Raw genomic sequence first — 17,607 nt, forward strand, 5'->3', positions numbered from 1 at the left:
GACTGAACAGGTTGATAAAAAAAAGGAAAAAAAAGAGTAAAATAGACCTTTTACAGAACAGTGATTTAATCTCTTCCTTGTATGTAATTGGGACTTAGGGGCAATGGAAATGCTAACATAGCCTCTTCCGATGAAATGACGACATCATGGAAAGTCCAATCCTTAGTTATGCAAATCTTTGATAATAAAATTTGACAAGGAGGCGGTGGGGTTTGGGGGTGGAGGGGTATGCTGACGAGTGACGTGCGCTTTCGGCTTACTCGCAACACCAAGATGCTATATAAATGCCCAAGAGAGCAGAATTAGACTTAATTCTCTTAGTGAAATTTATCCCATTGTGAACGCAAGAGCAGCTACAAAGAGAAAGGCGACAGGATGTTCTCCAAACTGCTGGTAGCTATTGTGTTAATGTTGAAACAAAAAAAAAACTTTGATTTATAATTGTAAGCTTTTGTTATTTTAAATATATTATTTCTTTGCTAATACTTATTTATTCTGCTTCCGTCTTTAGAAATTTCAGCCCAGCTTAACAACTGGAAAACGCCTGTACCATAAAATTTCTCGCGAAGGTAAATATACTTGGCTTCTGTCTGAAAAGGAACTGAAATGATTATTCGTTGTCTGCCCGTGTGTGCCTCCTTTCCGCAGCCTGGTGTGCAGTACCATAAGCTGCGCTAAAGAGGAGAGGCGCACTGCATCCCGGTGTACCTGTTTGCTTCAACTCAAAAGACTGAGAAACTTGAGATAGAGTCCGTTCAAATATACAATAATAGCACTAACGGTTCAACCAAATGTATTCATTGCAGCGCGGCACAAGTTGCTGCTTGTTATTGGGTCAATTTCAGCACAGATCTCGGATTGTGTCATGAAAGCTAAGATCCAAAAGACTTTGTTTCCTTTCAACTTCAGCATTTGAGAGCGCTCGTGGGAGCGGGGATATTTCTAATTGCAAAGTGAGCTTTATTTTCTGATACAGATTGATGGAATGCATTCCGGTGGGAACTACAACGGTTTGAATCGGACGGTTCAATGCTTTAAACAAATGAAATCGTCATATGTATAATTATATAACTATTTTTTTTTACCCCTCTGTTAGCTTTCGAGGCGCCGGATTTGAAAGAGACGGTGACGAGCAGTTTTGGCTCATTTATCTCGGGTGTTGAAGTTGATCATCTCTCGGAGACGGTTTTACAGAGGAGCAAACGCATGATCCTGGACAACATTGGAGTCGGACTCCTGGGCAGCACCAGCCCGGTGTTTGATATTTGTCTTAATTACTGCCAGGTAATTTACACACAACCTCACAGTCACAGGCGCGCTGGGCGCCACTCCACATTGTATTCCGATTCCATCATTAATATCTGGGCCAGATTCCGTCAAGGAGCGAAAGTGCCGCTTTAGACTAAACTAGTAGCCATCTCAATGCTGACCACTGCAAGCTGCTTCCCAATGTTTGCAGGTTAGCTCTAAGCGGATTGCGAGCATGTTTAAGTCTGGTGACAGCAATGCGTCCTACTTTACAACACTCTCCCTTTTATTTCAAGTGAGTTTGGTGGGATGCTCAGGCACAAGAGATTGACAGCTCCAATGTCCACATCCGATGATTACTCATCAGGAGACACACAACGTGCTTTCTGTACTGATGGGAGTCACTGTCTGAGCTGCTTTTCCTTACAGTGCGGTCCTTTATTCTCTAACCCGTCCCCCTTGCTTCCTTCCAACAGCAAATGTACGCTCAAGACCCAGTCAGCTCAGTGTACGGACGCAAAGGATTAAGACTTTCGCCGACTCTGGCCGCTTTCGCCAATGGAGTCGCGGTAAGATGTTTGCACCTAATGATTTTCTGGGTTTCACAAACTAGTCAATAAACAGAAAAAATATTCATGATGAAACCGGAGCCTGCCACTTATTGACGTTTCCATAGCTTTAATCTATGTTGTCTCATCTTCACCCCTTAGGCACATTCAATGGATTTTGATGATACCTGGCACCCTGCCACCCACCCGTCTGGAGCTGTACTTCCCGCCCTCCTGGCTGCTGCCCAAATGTTACCTACAAACTCCAAACCCACTGGACTCGACTTCCTCTTGGCTTTTAATGTGGGCATTGAAGTTCAGGGCAGGTTAATGCACTTCTCGCAAGAGGCGAACAACATCCCCAAGAGGTGAGATACTGGTACAACACTCCAAACATTAATGTGAAAGCCAGATTTTGCAGCGGGGGTGCAGTTTGCTGTTCGTCAAACTTAAACTTGCCAGCATTCTTTTACAGGCTTCTGCATTAGAGGAAGTGATCATGAGACAGTAAACGGAAAGGTACCGCCTACAGGGATCTGCGATTTGTGTGAATAGTGCAAGAAATTTTACATTACAGTTTCTTCACCAACCAAATTTAAAACTTCCGCCTGGAATAAGAAAAGTATAAACCCAGAAGTGTAGATGAAAACATTTAATTAGATGCAAAATTATTTACAGGGCAAAAAATAAAGATCGTGAACGTAAGGTGCGATTGAGGGAAATAAGCATTTCATAAAAGTTTTAAAAAAGTAATTAATATTTGGAGAAATTAGACTCTTCACTGCAAAAGTTTTTTTTAGGGCCAGAGAATTTATTTCATAGTAATTAAGGTTTATTCCATTGTCTAAAATCATTTAATCATAAAATAATTAAAATGGACATAACCTAACTTTTTCTCATGTATTTAGTGGGTAACGAGTGGTAATTGCTACACTTCATGAACATCATGTGTTTGAATGTGGAGACTCTGAAAAATATACTGAGCAGCAAAGTTCATGGGTACGCATAGCAAATTAGATCAGCTCAATGTCTCATAAAGGGATGCTCGAAATTGCTATCCGATTTGCTTATTAATAGTAACACTGCTATTTATTACACAAATTCAGGCAATATAGTAGCATGCAACACTTTAAAAAAAAAATTAACAGTAATTTTTTGCAGTTAATTGAAAGCCTTATGTAAATGACCACTCGGTGACAGTCAAGCCATTTGAAAGCGAAGGATCTGATTAATAAAAGAGCAATTATGGATCTACTAATTGCAATGAAACTGTTAATTCAGTTGAATTGAAGTGTAATTGTGTAAAATAATGAATAAACAAAAGGGTCAGGTGCTTGAATTTTTTTTTTAATTTAACAGATTTCACCCTCCCAGTGTGGTTGGGACAATGGGCAGTGCTGCAGCGATAGCCAAATTCCTTTCACTTAATGCCAATCAATGTGTTAATGCCCTGGCTATTGCAGCTTCACTCTCAGGGGCACCAATGGCCAATGCAGCCACTCAGGCAAAACCCATCCATATTGGCAATGCCACACGGCTGGGCTTTGAGGCAGCTCTTCTTGCTTCTAAAGGAATGGAAGGAAATGTGAAAATTCTCGACAAGACACTTGGCTGCTTTGGATTTTCCGCTTTTTATGGTGACTACGAACCTCAGAAGATTGCTCCACTTGAACAGACACGATTTCTGCTTGAGGACCAAGATATTGCATTTAAGCGCTTCCCTGCTCATCTGGGTATGCACTGGATAGTAGATGCTGCTGTCTCAGTTAGGCAGTTGGCAACTGCTAATGATGGTGCCTTTTCACCCTCTATGATTGACAGAATAATTCTGCGTATCCCTGTTTCCCGTTACATCAACAGACCATTCCCAGAAACAGAACATGAGGCCCGCCATTCCTTCCAGTTTAATGCCTGCTCTGCATTGTTGGATGGTGAAGTGAACATTGAATCATTCAGTGAAAATAAACTCCAACGAGATAGTCTCAATGAGTTACTTAACAAAGTGGAGCTTCAACATCCTGAAGATAATGTGGCCAGTTTTGAGAAGATGTACGGAGAAGTAGTTCTCCTCCTGAGGAATAGAGATGTGCTCAGGGGAAGATGTGACACCTTCTATGGACACTGGAGAAACCCACTGTCTAAAGAAGCACTACTCGACAAATTCAAAAGTAATGCTTCCTATGTATTGCAGCAAAACAAGATCGAAGCTATTATCAACACAGTTGAGAACCTTGAAGAAGTGAGGGATAGTTCCACGTTAACCTCTTATTTGCAGTGAAAAGTATCAAATTTCTTGCACTCGTGTTTAAATGTGATTTAACAGGTTGATCATGTGTTTTCATGTTTTATAGGTGGTATGTAATCTGTGCAATAGGATTTAATCTTCTGAAACCATTGAGAATGACATTGTTGGCATTATAATCTATTGCTGCAAAAAGGGCAAAACTTTGTTCAACAGATTGGTCAGCTGTATGATATTCTGGGAATAGGGGAATAAGATAATTTTAATGTTTTGTACATTTAGGTCAACAACACATGATTATTGAAATGCATACGAGGCAGATTCCGATGAGGTATCAGAGAAGTAGAGTGGTACTCTGTGGTACTCTGCAGGTTGGTAAAGAAATTATCACTGCAGGTAGCAAACAGGCTGTAGTCATGAGGCAGTTTGCTTTCAGAGAGATATTATGCCTTTCTCTTTTGGAGCTTTTCATTGACTCATGATGATGTGTAGGAATGCATTTAAATTCCCCAAAGTCAGCAGTAACTAAGGAGAAAGGTTATTATCTTTGTTAGCGAAGACCATTTCTTTTGTGCACAGAGTCATTTTTTGCACGTTCAAATGTGGCTGTGGATTGCAAACACGCATGGCTTATCGCAATGTGGGAAAGATTGAATTGTCCGATCTTGTTGGGACTGTCCAATCTTTTCCAATTTACCTCTTTTCCTTATTTTCTTCAATTCTTTGCTGTTTGAAGGAAACAAAAATCATTACTTGAGACTGCTGTCCAGGTAATACCTTCTTTTGTATTTTCTCTCAGCGAGTGCTGCATTTTCTGACAAGGTAGGTAATGGCCTCAAAAATGGGGCCAGGAGAGTTACTACCTGTGAAACACGAATGATTAGTCCATTGAAACTGCCATTGAAGCCTATCATCAGATGTTTTCTTTTGTTAAGCATTTCAAGGTTCTGTGATCCCTGTAGGACCTCGATTGCTTTTTATGAAGGAACAGTGCACTCGCTGAAAGTTCCATGAGTGAAGCAGTTGAAGCAAAAATGATTTCAATGAATCTGGCCTGCTGCTACCTTTGGAACCATGCCCATGGACAAATCTACACTTTGTTTGCTGCCAGCTGCCCTAGCCCAAAACTAGTTCACCTGCATCATCACCCATTTGATGCCCCTTAGCTCCCAGATTTGATGTAAATGAGATGGAGCCTCAAAAGAATGACCACCATTTTTGCAACTCTAATAGGTAACTGGTCAGCAAGCTCCACCAATTGGCCACCCAAAAATCAGAATTGATTGCCATATCTATGCTGAATAGCCATGGTTCTTGTTTGGCTTTTAGATGTTTGAATATTTAGAATTCCCAGGGTAGCCTTGGAACACTTCCAAATGAAGCCCCTGAACTAATAGTGAACCTAGGTACTGGGAAAGTGCAAGCTTTCACTGTATTTAATTGCAGTTTACAAAAGCAGCGATATTGCGTTCCACTGAAAGCACAGGCAATTTTCTCAAGCTTTTCCATCTCTCAGCCCAGGAGTTTCAACTCCCTGGTCTTTCTCACTTGTTTTCATGAATTCTGATGCTTGCACATGCATGTAAAAATGATAATTGACAAGTTTATTTAATAGACAGGAATATAGAAATGTTTCAGAACATTTTGTTTTAGGTTACATGATACCCTCATAATTGTGTAAAAAAAAAGAACCTAACAGATTGCCTTGCATCATATGTATGACTAGGACCTATAAAGTAATTGGGCATTTGTAATAGTTGTTACCTCATGAACTGTGATTCTGCTGGAACTCAGGGTACATTCACAGTCCAAGTTTAGTTTTGGAGCATAGACATTAAAGATTCAGGTTGATATTAAATTTCTGCAAAATTGGGTGTTAAGGCCTAGATGGATGCCAAACAGAAGAGGAGCAACGTATCTTTCTGCAGCAAGTTTTATTCCACTATATTGCTGGTGTTCAACCAAGCCCTGGCTCTAGATTAAGTTTGCATTCACCCTATAACTGCAGTGTGGGTGAAAGAAAAACTGATTTAAACTGATCCTACAGTTATATTGTAGATGCATAAGTTCTATTCTAAAGGTATCACATATCCTGTACATTTTTATGTAATTCAGTACGTCATAATTATTATTTTGTTTAAGTAATAACGGATTATATGTTAAATGTTTGTTAATTTTAATAACCTTGCAATAAAAAATGTAATTTAAAAATTAATTGGCTTACATTGTTTATATGATCATATTCTTACACGCATGCTTTGATCTGCTGACTGGACACACATACTGAGAAATCACTCAAATGCCTAATGATGGTATTGAACGTTCTCTCAGAAGAATCCCAAGCACCGTAGGTCTTTCTTTCAATCATACTACAAAAAGAGAAGTGTGTCACAGTGCTCAACTGCTAGTATATCTGGATTATCTGCACCTGTTTCAATATGATGAAACATTTCTGGAAGCCAGGAACATCTTATTGGCGAAGACCAAAAGAAACTGTGAATCCAAGGTCTGAATCAGCAAAGTGCAGGCAAAACATTGTGTCATTTAATGTTAAGACTATTATGAAGATTGTATACAGATCCAATGAAACTAACAGCCAGCTGATGCTAGAAATTTGACTTACCACACAGGGCTTGCTGCTGGACTAAACTCATAAAATTGTTATGGTGCAGCCAGGAAAATCACTGTTCTCACAACCACATCTTCCAGCACCACTCTCGCTTTATTAGCTATCAAATAGGGAATTTGGTCTGTCACCTGGCTGCAGAACTGTAAGTGCAGGATGGGTGTCCTTTTTGCTTGCCCTTTCTGTCTTAATAATGTCTGCTTATTCCTCTTTCAAGCATTTTTAAACTGTTTCACAATTTTTGTCTCCTTACTGTGTCACTCCCCTCTAATTGGTTCTTCATCCAGTCAAACCCTTTCCTGGCATTATACAGATTTTGGCAGGCTGCATATTATCTCACATCAAGTCTTTTTCACCCAGCAGCAATCTTGGAATGCAAATGTTTGTTTAAATTGTTTTAAGGCCTCATGCTTCCTTATCACTCCTTAAGGGCACCAACCCAACACGTGAAATCTGTTTCATTCACTCTGGTGCATTCTCTGCTGTTTCTACTAGTTCCAGAGCAGTGTTCAGTCACATGGGTCATGCACTTGCATTGCCTCCCAAAAACACATCATCTTTCCACCTTTGACTTGTCTTGAAACATTCTTAAACACTTTTGATTACCTCTTAAAATCTCCTACTTTATTTTGAAATGTATTAATGGTGCACATTTTAAGTGCATAATGTTGAAAACATTATGCACTTAAAATAGACATCATCAATAAATGTCAAAATAAAGTACAGGTTATTTTTCTTGTAGTTACCCTCTTACTGTGTTTCTCTGACATAGCTCTTGACTACTAGAGTCCATGGGAACAATTTGGTCTGCCTTCCTACAAAATGTAGACACAAAGTGGATTATAACTAGTAAAGCAGCAGGAATTTGCATTATTTTATTCCAGATCAGGATAGTAAATTGTTGTTATGGACCAGAACAAACCCCCTCAACTATTAAGAAGATAGCCTAGACACTAACTTTTTGTTATATTAAAGGCAAGTGCCAGGCATTGCTTGCCGGATGCAATTTGATTGGTCAAACTACCAGTCTTGAAGCAAAAAACACTTTATTCATATACTATTGTTAAAATACTACAAAAGAAAGAAGATTTGGTCTAACTTTAACTCTATTGGAAAACTTAAAAGGATAGTATTTTATTTAACTTCTATAGTAACATCAAATAGGCACACCTTTAGCAAAAGGCAAGTTCAGTAAAATGGATTGCCTAACAGGCAATTCTCTAGTCAAGGAGGAAAAGCAACATCAAGACTCAGAGAGAGAGAGACTCAGACACTCAGAGTGAGAGAGTGAGAGTGAGAGAGTGAGAGTGACAGTGTAGCAGGGAGAAATGTTATGCAGCTTCCAAACCCAGCTTCAAGACACCAGCAACTGCTACAGAAAACCAGAACTAAAAATCCCGGTTCTGTGGGAGCTTGCCCCACCCATTCAGGCTGCTTCTATTGTTCCAACTTTAATTTTAAAAAAACACAAGGGCTCACAAACTGTTTACACTAGTGGTTCTGAGTAGACTGCTTGGCATCTCTCGCTCAACCTTTCTTCGTAAAAACATCAGGACAAATTACACCTCTTAAAGCCACAGTATTGTCACACCACCCACCTTAAAAATGAAACATCAATATATAAAGATGGATTCATTTTTAAAAACCTTTAGTCTTATGTTATTAGTATACTACAATACATTTACATTACATTGACCCTAAGCAAGCCAACATTCACTAATACAGTCCATTTCGGACCATTTTTCCCACCACCGAATGCCTTTGTTTTCCTTCATCAAAGTTGCAACTACACATTGGCAATTCAGTTCTCTTATCCTGCCACAGGTAAAATTTTCAAATTGAATGGCAACATTAATAAGCTCCATTTAAACAGTCTGGAATTTTTATCCTTAAATTTCTCCAAAAACTTTAAGGGATTATGCTCAGTATATGCAATAGTGTTGAGGTTGGTTAGCTCGCCGAGCTGGTTTGTTGTTCCGCAGACGCTTCGTTACCATGCTTGGTAACATCCTCAGCGCAGCCTCTGATGAAGCGTGTGTGTTTTCCCACCTGGCTTTTAAACTCTGGGGTCCATTGCGATGGATTGCCTCACTTCCGGGTTTCCTCCATAGTGGAATGTATATGGGGTCGAGTTCAATGTGTTTATTAATAGCCTGCTTCATGGAGTGCCATGCTTCCAGGAATTCTCGTGCTTGTCTCTGCCTAGCCTGTCCCATGATCTTGGTGTTGTCCCAGTCGAAGTGGTGGTTCTCCTTGTCCATGTGGATTGAGATGAGTGAGTATTGGTCGTGTCTTTTTGTAGCCACTACCCTACATCAGGAGCACGTCAGAACTCACCACAAGACTTCTACAACCACTGGGCATCAGAGGGGCACACACACCCACATCAACCCTATGACAAGTGCTCACCTGAACTAAAGACCCACTCCCCGCCATGGACAGGACCAATGTCATCTACAAGATCCCCTGCAGAGACTGCGAGAAACACTACATCGGACAAACAGGAAGGAAACTAACAAAAGTACATGAACACCAACTGGCTACAAAAAGACACGACCAATACTCACTCATCTCAATCCACATGGACAAGAAGAACCATGACTTCGACTGGGACAACACCAAGATCCTGGGACAGGCTAGGCAGAGACAAGCACGAGAATTCCTGGAAGCATGGCACTCCACAAAGCAGGCTATTAATAAACACATTGAACTCGACCCCATATACATTCCACTACGGAGGAAACCCGGAAGTGAGGCAATCCATCGCAACGGACCCCAGAGTTTAAAAGCTTGGTGGGAAAACACACCGACGCTTCATCAGAGGCTGCAATGAGGATGTTACCAAGCATGGTAACGAAACGTCTGCGGAACAACAAACCAGCTCGGCGAGCCAACCAACATCAACACCCACAACCCGAGCTACAAATCTACTCCAAAACCTTAGATATGCAATAGTCTCAGAAACCTTATTGGCAATACAGATGTTGAAATGTTACAGTACCAATACCAAGCTCAAGGTTTCTTTCTCAATCGCAGAATATTTATGTTGAACTTTATTCAATTCTCTGGAAAAGTACCCAACAGGTTTTTCTATCTTCTCGTCATCTTCTTGCAAGAGTACAGCACTGACACCCACATCACCTACATTAATAGCCATCTTGAATGGCTATGTGCAATTAGATGTGGCTATCACTGAGGCAGTGGTTCGTCTCTCCACTGAAATTTTCTGCACTTCTTCAAAAGTCTGTCATTGAGCAACCACACTGTTAAAATTCAGTATGAACTTCTGATAAAAACCATTCAGTCCCAGGAGTCTTAGTACTTCCCTCTTCATCAATGGTATGGGAAACTCCCCAATAACTTTTGCTTGCACATCCCTCGGAGCGATCTGTCCTTGTTCGATAAGATGGCCCAGGAAAGTGACTTGGGCTTTTTGCAAACTCACTTTTAGCTAAGTTTATTACCAAGCCCGCTTCCTGAAGTTGATTGCACAATTCTGATACATGCTCCAAATGTTCCTTCTATGCGTTATGGAAGATCATTGATGTATGACACAAAGTTGGGTAATTCAAAATGACTTCACTGGTTTGCCTTTAAAATGTGGCTGGCACATTTTTCTTACCAAATGGCATGACTTTAAATTGGTACAGTCTATTCTGCGCCACGAAAGCCAAAATTTCCTTCACTCTTTCAGATAAATGTACTTGCCAGTATCCTCTGAATAGGTCCAACTTTGAAATATAAGTTGCTTGTCCCACCTTCTCAACACAGTCTTGCATACATAGAGTATGATATGAATTAGATTTTGTAACTGCATTGACTTTGTGATGGTCCACACATAATTCACACAAAACCATCTGCTTTTGGCACCATTACTATGGGTGAGCTCCAGTCGCTGCAACTCACTTCAATTATATTGTTTTTGAGCATGCACTCAATCTCTTTTTGAACCTGTGCCAACTTTAAAGGGTTAAGTCTGTAAGGATTTTGCTTAATTGGAAAAGCATTTTCTATATCTACATCATGAGTAATTAGATTAGTACTTCCCAGCTTATGCCCACATAGCTCCCCATGTGATTGTAATAACTCTTTTCAGGTGATTTCAATTTTCCTCTAGTAGGTAACTCAGTAATTTAGTCATCTCAATTTTCGAGAAGTACCTTATTGTCCAATTTAATTTGAGGAATGTCCAATTTAGAAGCATCTGAACTTGGTTCTTCACACTGTGTTGTAACCAGTAACACTTTCTCCTTTTGCTTTCCTTCCCTATCAAAATAAGCTTTTGAGCACATTCACATGGTACACTCTGTGAGATTTCTTTCTAACTGTCATTCTTATTAAGTAGTTCATGTCACTCAGTTTCCTTTTGATTTGATAAGGCCCACTAAACCTTGCCTTTGAAGCTTCACCTACCACTAGAAGTAACACTAACACTTTATCTCCATTAGCAAAATTGCAAATTTTTGATTTCTTGTTGCCTCCTGTTTCATCAAATGCTGTGCTACTTTCATGTATTGTCTAGCTAATTCACCTGCTCTATTTAATCTTTCCCTAAAATTTGACACATAGTCCAAATATCTGGTCTCTGAACTTTGACTCACCAATTTCTCCTTAATCAATTTCAGTGGTCCTCTCACCTCATGCCCAAAATCTATTTCAAATTGACTGAATTTAGTTGATACATTAGGTGCATCCCTACTGGATAAAGTACAAATGGAATTCCATTATCCAAATCCTCTGGATAGTCTCAACTATATGCCCTTAGCATAGTCTTTAAAGTTTGATGCCACCATTCTAATGCTTCCCGCAATTCTGGATGGTATTCAGTTGTTTTGAATTGTTCTATTCCTAGCCTCTCCATAACTTCCTTGAATAACTCTGACATAAAATCTGACCTTTGATCTGTTTGTATCTCTGTGGGTAGGCCATATCTAGTGAAAAATTTCAGTAATTCTTCTACAATGCTTTTAACCATGATGCTGCATAATGGAATAGCCTCTGGAAATCTAGTAGATGCATCCATTATGGCCAACAAATACTGACTCCCAGAGATAGTAGGAACTGCAGATGCTGGAGAATCTGAGATAACAAGGTCTAGAGCTGAATGAACACAGCAGGCCAAGCAGCATCAGGGGAGCAGGAAGGCTGATGTTTCGGGCATAGACCCTTCTTCAGAAATGGAAGGCTTTTCCAAGAAGGGTCTAGGCCCGAAACGTCAGCCTTCCTGCTCCTCTGATGATGCTTGGCCTGGTGTGTTCATCCAGCTCTACACCTAATACTGACTCCCACTTTTTTTTTAGATAGCGGTCCTTTGCAATCAATTAAGACTCGGTAAAAGGTTCCTCAAATGCGGGAATGGGTATTAAAGGTGCTGGTTTTATCACTGCCTGAGGTTTTCTATTTAGCTGACACATATGACATGTGAGGCAAACTTCAATCACATGCTTATGCAGTCCAGGCCAATAGAAATGCTTTTATATAATTGCTTGAGTTTGCCTTACTCCCAAATGACTTCCAACTGTAAATTCATATGCTACCCGCAATACCTCCTTTCCAGAACCCACCAGTAATACAACTCCATGAACTTCTGCCCATTTCTCATCTGCCTGAATATGTGATGGTCTCTATTTCCCCATCAAGACATCATTTTTAAGATAGAAACATTCTGGGATAAACTCTTCTTTTTGATACAACTGCTTTAGTTTTTCATCTTTCCATTGTAATTCAGCTAAATTTTCTGTACTAAATATATTCACTTCGTCCTCCACCTGTTCATGTTTTATTCTCAACCATTTGATCAAACATAGTCTCTGATTGTTGAACTTCAACTTCCTTATCTTTATTCTTTGGTTTCTCCTTCTGTTTCCACCTGTAGCCACGTAGTCGGGAAAAATCCCAGGATATACTTCCTGTAACACCTCAGTTGCCTGATTATCCACTGGCTTTTCAATATGCATCACTCTCACCAGTAAATTCTTTTGCAGCTTTTTAGCTTCAAACGTTTTGTTTTCCTTTAGCACTTCAACAAAGCTCACTGGCTTACCCTGTTTTCCCAAATCTGTCTTTCCAGTGCTTTTTCTAAACCATCAACACTGTGACTTCATGTGGCCTTCTTTATTACAGTGATAACAGCTGAAGTTTATAACTTCTCTTTCACCCTCATGGGTTTCCTTTCTACCCTGTGGTAAACTATCTTTACCATCTTCAATGAGATCTCCTCTTCCCTTGCCACCTGAGGATTTTTCTTTTCCCCAATTTCTATCCCTCACAGGTTGAAATTAATGTCGAAAACCAAACTTTGATTTATGAACCAACTCATAATCATCTGCCATTTCTGTTGCTCTCTGCTCTTCCCCATGAGTTAATACTTTAAAGAAGATTACTACATTCGTAAAGCATTATTTCCCATTTACAAAACCAGGTTGCCTCTGCCTGATTGTAGTATAATTTTGTAAGTGTTCTCTTGCCATTTCCTTATAATGGGATTCCAGTATTTTTATGATGACAAATGTTAGACAAACTGGCCTATAGTTTCCAACCTGCTGCTTTATTGTTTTCTTGAATAAAGTGAAACATTTGCAAAATGCAATTATTTGAGAGCCATAGGGATTAAGGCTGAGGCTCCAACTGTTTATAATCTATTTTAATATTTTAAGGGAGGGATTGGCTGTATTGCGGACAAATCTATTGAAGTTACAAAGATAAGTAGGGAATCAAATTGTGAGAATAGGAAGAGTCTCTAAGTGAGTGTATAAAAATCAGAGCTAGGACATAATGTGGAAAATGTGAAATTTGTTGAATAAGGCAATGGTAGGAAAAGGGTTAATATTGGAGATTGCTTTAAGCACCGACCATTCTGATGATGTCATAAAGACTTTGATAGGAAACATCTTAGGATCCTGTAGGATGAAGACACATATAAAGATCTCCTCATAGCCTTTGCAAACACATCTCACTTATTAATGTAACTGTAACCAATTGTTATCACACAAAAAACAAAACTTGTTTAAGAGAGGTTTTCTTCGCTTGTTAAGTATCACAAATGGTTTTCCTCCACACTAGCAATTCATCCCTTAGACCCAGTCAACCACCAAACTTGATGTCAAGAGTGATCAGAATGAGAAATCTATAACTTAAATGAAGGTTCAGACAGGAAGAATTTAATAACGCTGTGGGTACAAGGCTTTATGTGAGAAGGCCAGAGGAAAGGACAAACACATTGCTTATCAGACCATAAAAGGTGGGAAATTGTCCATTTACCCACTTTTACACCATTCATTTAGCTGCAGAAGGTAGGAAGCCTCCCTTTTTATTGTTAAAGAAAGGTAAAAACCCCAGTAAGCTGTAAAGAGGTGCAAAGATTTTTGAACAAGGAAAATAATGTTATATTATAGCATTAAGATTCCACAGGGGGTGGGGGTGTAAAAAAATTAAAGCAGCATTGAAATATTGAAAAATGACAAGCATTAAAGGAAGAATAATGATCACATTAGGAAGAAATGGCAAGAAAATATTACTTGTGGACAGATTTTATATCAAGATAGACCAAATAGAACAAAGGCTATAGAATTGCTTCCAAGCCGAGCACTAAATCAGATACAAAATAAATCAATACACTGTTGAATTCCTAAGGACCTACAGCTGCTGACATTATAGCTCATCAAAACATCAAAGAAAGCAGATATATTTGCTGAAGTTCAACAACTTCAGGGAGGCGATGGCCTGGTGGTATTATCACTAGGGTGTCAATCCAGAGACCCAGATAATGTTCTGGGGACCCAGGTTCAAATGCCCATAGCATGAATTCAATAAATATCTGGAATTAAGAATCTAATGATGACTGTGAATCAATTGTCAGGGGAAAAACCCATCTGGTTCACTAATGTCCTTTAGGGAGGTAACTGCCACCCTTACCTGGTCTGGCCTACATGTGACTCCAGACCCACAGCAATGTGATTGATGCTTAACTGCCCTCTGGGCAATAAATTCTGCCTAGCTAGCAATGCCCTCATCTCATGAATGAATAGAGGAAAAAAAAACAACTTTTGACAATTAATTTTACCTGCAAGATCAACCTTTTACTGAAGAGGTCAGCATACAGGGGAATGTGTAAATAACTTCATTAATGATCTCTGCAGACTGTGGAAAACTGTTACTATGGAGGTTTGATATCAGAACTTACATGAACAGATTTGCTGTTAGAATCAATGATGAGTCTTTTACAGATTTATGACAGTTAAAAGAAGATTGGATTTTGTAGAAAGCTTTGTTTTATTCATTCAATCACAGGGCATGGGCTTCACTGGCCAGACCAACATTTATTGTCCATCCCTGAATTCCCATGGGGCAGGTAAGAGACAATCACATTGCTGTGGGTCTGGAGTCAGTTTTAAGCCAGATCAGGTAAGGACAGCAGTTTCCTTCTCTAAAGGAAATTAATTAATCAGAAAGGATTTTTCTAACAATTGACAATAGTTTCATGGTCATCATTTAATCCTTTATTCCAGATTTTTATGGAATTAAAGTTTCACCACTACCAGAGTAGGATTCAAACTTGGCCCCAGATCATGACTTGGCTCTCAGAATTGGTAGTCTAATATAAAATTACTATAAAATCACCTCTCCATTCAGATAGTGCTAGAAGCAAAAAGCAGGTAGAATCACAGGGAAATTCTGAGATGAGAAGGATAGCCTTGCCACAAGAAAGCAACAGAATCTAATCAAGTTATAAAGTTTTAAAACCCTAAAGACACAAGACAGTGCACAGAGTAGGTCTGGCAGCAGATGCAAGAGACCGTGTCAATGCTGTGGAACAATGTAATCTCACATGCACAAGTATTGCCTAAGAATTAAAAAAGAGCTGTATCTGGAAAACTACAGATGACTTCCAGAAGAAGTGTGGATGTAGGACACACTCACACAGCAGCAAAAAGTTAAAAAGTTACTATTAAAAGATATGGTAGACTCACCAGCACAAGATGAGCTTGTGGCACAGATTAAAACTGGCAGGTATGACGTGATAGGCAACTTGGAGACGTGGCTGCAAGGGGATCAAGTTTGGGAACTGACTATCCAAGGATATACATCCTATCGAAAAGATAGGCAGGTGGGCCGAGGGGGTGGGTTTGCCTTATTAGTGAGAAATGAAATTAAATCAATAGGAAGAAACAAAGTAGGGTTAGATGGTGTAGAATCTGTGTGGGTAGAATTGAGGAACTGCAAGCTGGAGTTGGGTACAGGCCTCCAAACAGTAGCCAGGGGCTGGGGCGCAAGATACACCAGGAGATAGAAAAGGTGTATAAGAACAGCAAAGTCACAGTGATCATGGGGGATTTCAATGTGCAGGTGGACTGGGAAAATCATATTAGTAGTGGATTGCAAGAAAAGGAGTTTGTGGAATGTCTAGAGATGGCTTTTTGGAGCAGCTCATGGTGGAGCTCACAAGGAAACAGGCAATACTGGATTTAGTGTTGTGCAATGAGGCAGACTTGATAAGGGAGCTTGGGGTAATGGAACCCTTAGGTTCCAAAATGATTGAATTTACTCTGCAATTTGAGAGGGAGAAGATAGAATCAGAGGTAATGGTATTGCGGCTGAATAAAGGCAACTACTGAGGTATGAGGGAGGAGCTGGGCATAATTGACTGGAAGAGAAGCCTAGCAGGAAAGACAGTGGAACAGCAATGGCAGGAGTTTCTGGGAGTAATTCAGGAGACGCAGCAAAAATTCATTCCTAGGAAAAAGAAGCATGGCACAGGGATGATGAGACAACCATGGCTGACTAAGGAAGTCAGGGATAGCATAAAAGCAAAAGAGAAAGCATATAATGTGGCAAAGGGCAGTGGGAAACCAGAGGACTGGGAAGCTTACAAAGACCAACAGAGAGCAACAAAAAAAGAAACAAGGAGGGAGAAGATTAAATATAAGGGGAAGCTAGACAGTAATACAAATGACGACTGTAAGAGTTTCTTTAGATATATAAAGGGCAAAAGAGAGGCAAAAGTGGACATTGGACCACTGGAAAATGACGGTGGAGAAATAGTAGTGGGGAACAAGGAAATGGCTGAGGAATTGAATAATTACTTCGCGTCAGTCTTCACGGTGCAAGACACGAGTAGTCTCCCAAAAATTCAAGAGAATCAGGGGGCAGAGCTGAGTGTGGTGGCCATCACCAAGGAAAAGGTGCTAGTAAAACTGATTGGCCTGAAGGTGGATAAATCACCTTGTCCAGATGCACTACACCCCAGAATTCTAAAGGAGATAGCTGAAGAGATAGTGGAAGATCTTTCAGGAATCACTAGAGTCAGGGAGCGTCCCAGAGGGCTGGAAAATCACTAACGTGACACCCCTGTTTAGAAAGGGAGTAAGGAAAAAGACAGAAAATTACAGGCCGAATAGCCTAACCTCAGTCGTGGGTAAGATTTTGGAGTCCATTGTAAAGGATGAGATTTCTGAATATTTGGAAGTGTATGGTAAAGTAGGGCAAAGTCAGCATGGTTTCATCAAGGGGAAGTCATGCCTGACAAATCTGCTAGAATTCTTTGAGGAAGTAACGAGCAAAGTAGACTAAGGAGGGCCAATGGATGTTATCTACATGGACTTCAAGAAGGCCTTTGACAAGGTGCCACACAGCAGGCTGCTGAGTAAGATAAGGGCCCACAGTGTTAGAGGCAGGGTGCTAGCATGGATAGAAGATTGGCTGTCTGGCAGGAAGCAGAGAGTGGGGATAAAAGGGTCTTTCTCAGGATGGCAGCTGGTGACAAGTGGTGTTCCGCAAGGGTCAGTGTTGGGACCACAACTTTTCACTTTGTACATTAATGATCTAGATGAAGGAACTGTGAACATTCTGGCTAAATTTGCAGATGATACAAAGATAGGTGGAGGGACAGCTAGTATTGAAGAGGTGGGGAGGCTGCAGAAGAATTTGGACAGGTTAGGAGAGTG

At 40.1% G+C, this 17,607-nt stretch overlaps 1 protein-coding gene across 1 annotated transcript; it reads left to right on the forward strand.

Moving 5' to 3' along the window:
- Window positions 1-326: 326 nt before the first annotated feature.
- Window positions 327-6,253, forward strand: irg1l (immunoresponsive gene 1, like). Its single transcript, XM_020534074.2, has 6 exons — window positions 327-393; window positions 512-569; window positions 1,097-1,284; window positions 1,725-1,817; window positions 1,959-2,164; window positions 3,156-6,253. The coding sequence occupies exons 1-6, from the start codon at window positions 376-378 to the stop codon at window positions 4,072-4,074; spliced, it is 1,482 nt and encodes a 493-aa protein (XP_020389663.1). The 5' UTR covers window positions 327-375; the 3' UTR covers window positions 4,075-6,253.
- The last annotated feature ends 11,354 nt before the right edge of the window (window positions 6,254-17,607 follow it).

This window comes from Rhincodon typus, chromosome 14 (assembly GCF_021869965.1).
Source record: "Rhincodon typus isolate 14 chromosome 14, sRhiTyp1.1, whole genome shotgun sequence".
Taxonomy (NCBI): Eukaryota; Metazoa; Chordata; class Chondrichthyes; order Orectolobiformes; family Rhincodontidae; genus Rhincodon; species Rhincodon typus.

What these genes read in the sequence shown, in the direction of transcription:
- irg1l (XM_020534074.2), top strand. An exon ending in CCATAAAATTTCTCGCGAAG is followed by an intron (nt 570 to 1,096) that starts GTAAATATACTT and finishes CCCCTCTGTTAG; the next exon opens with CTTTCGAGGCGCCGGATTTG. An exon ending in GCGAACAACATCCCCAAGAG is followed by an intron (nt 2,165 to 3,155) that starts GTGAGATACTGG and finishes TTAATTTAACAG; the next exon opens with ATTTCACCCTCCCAGTGTGG.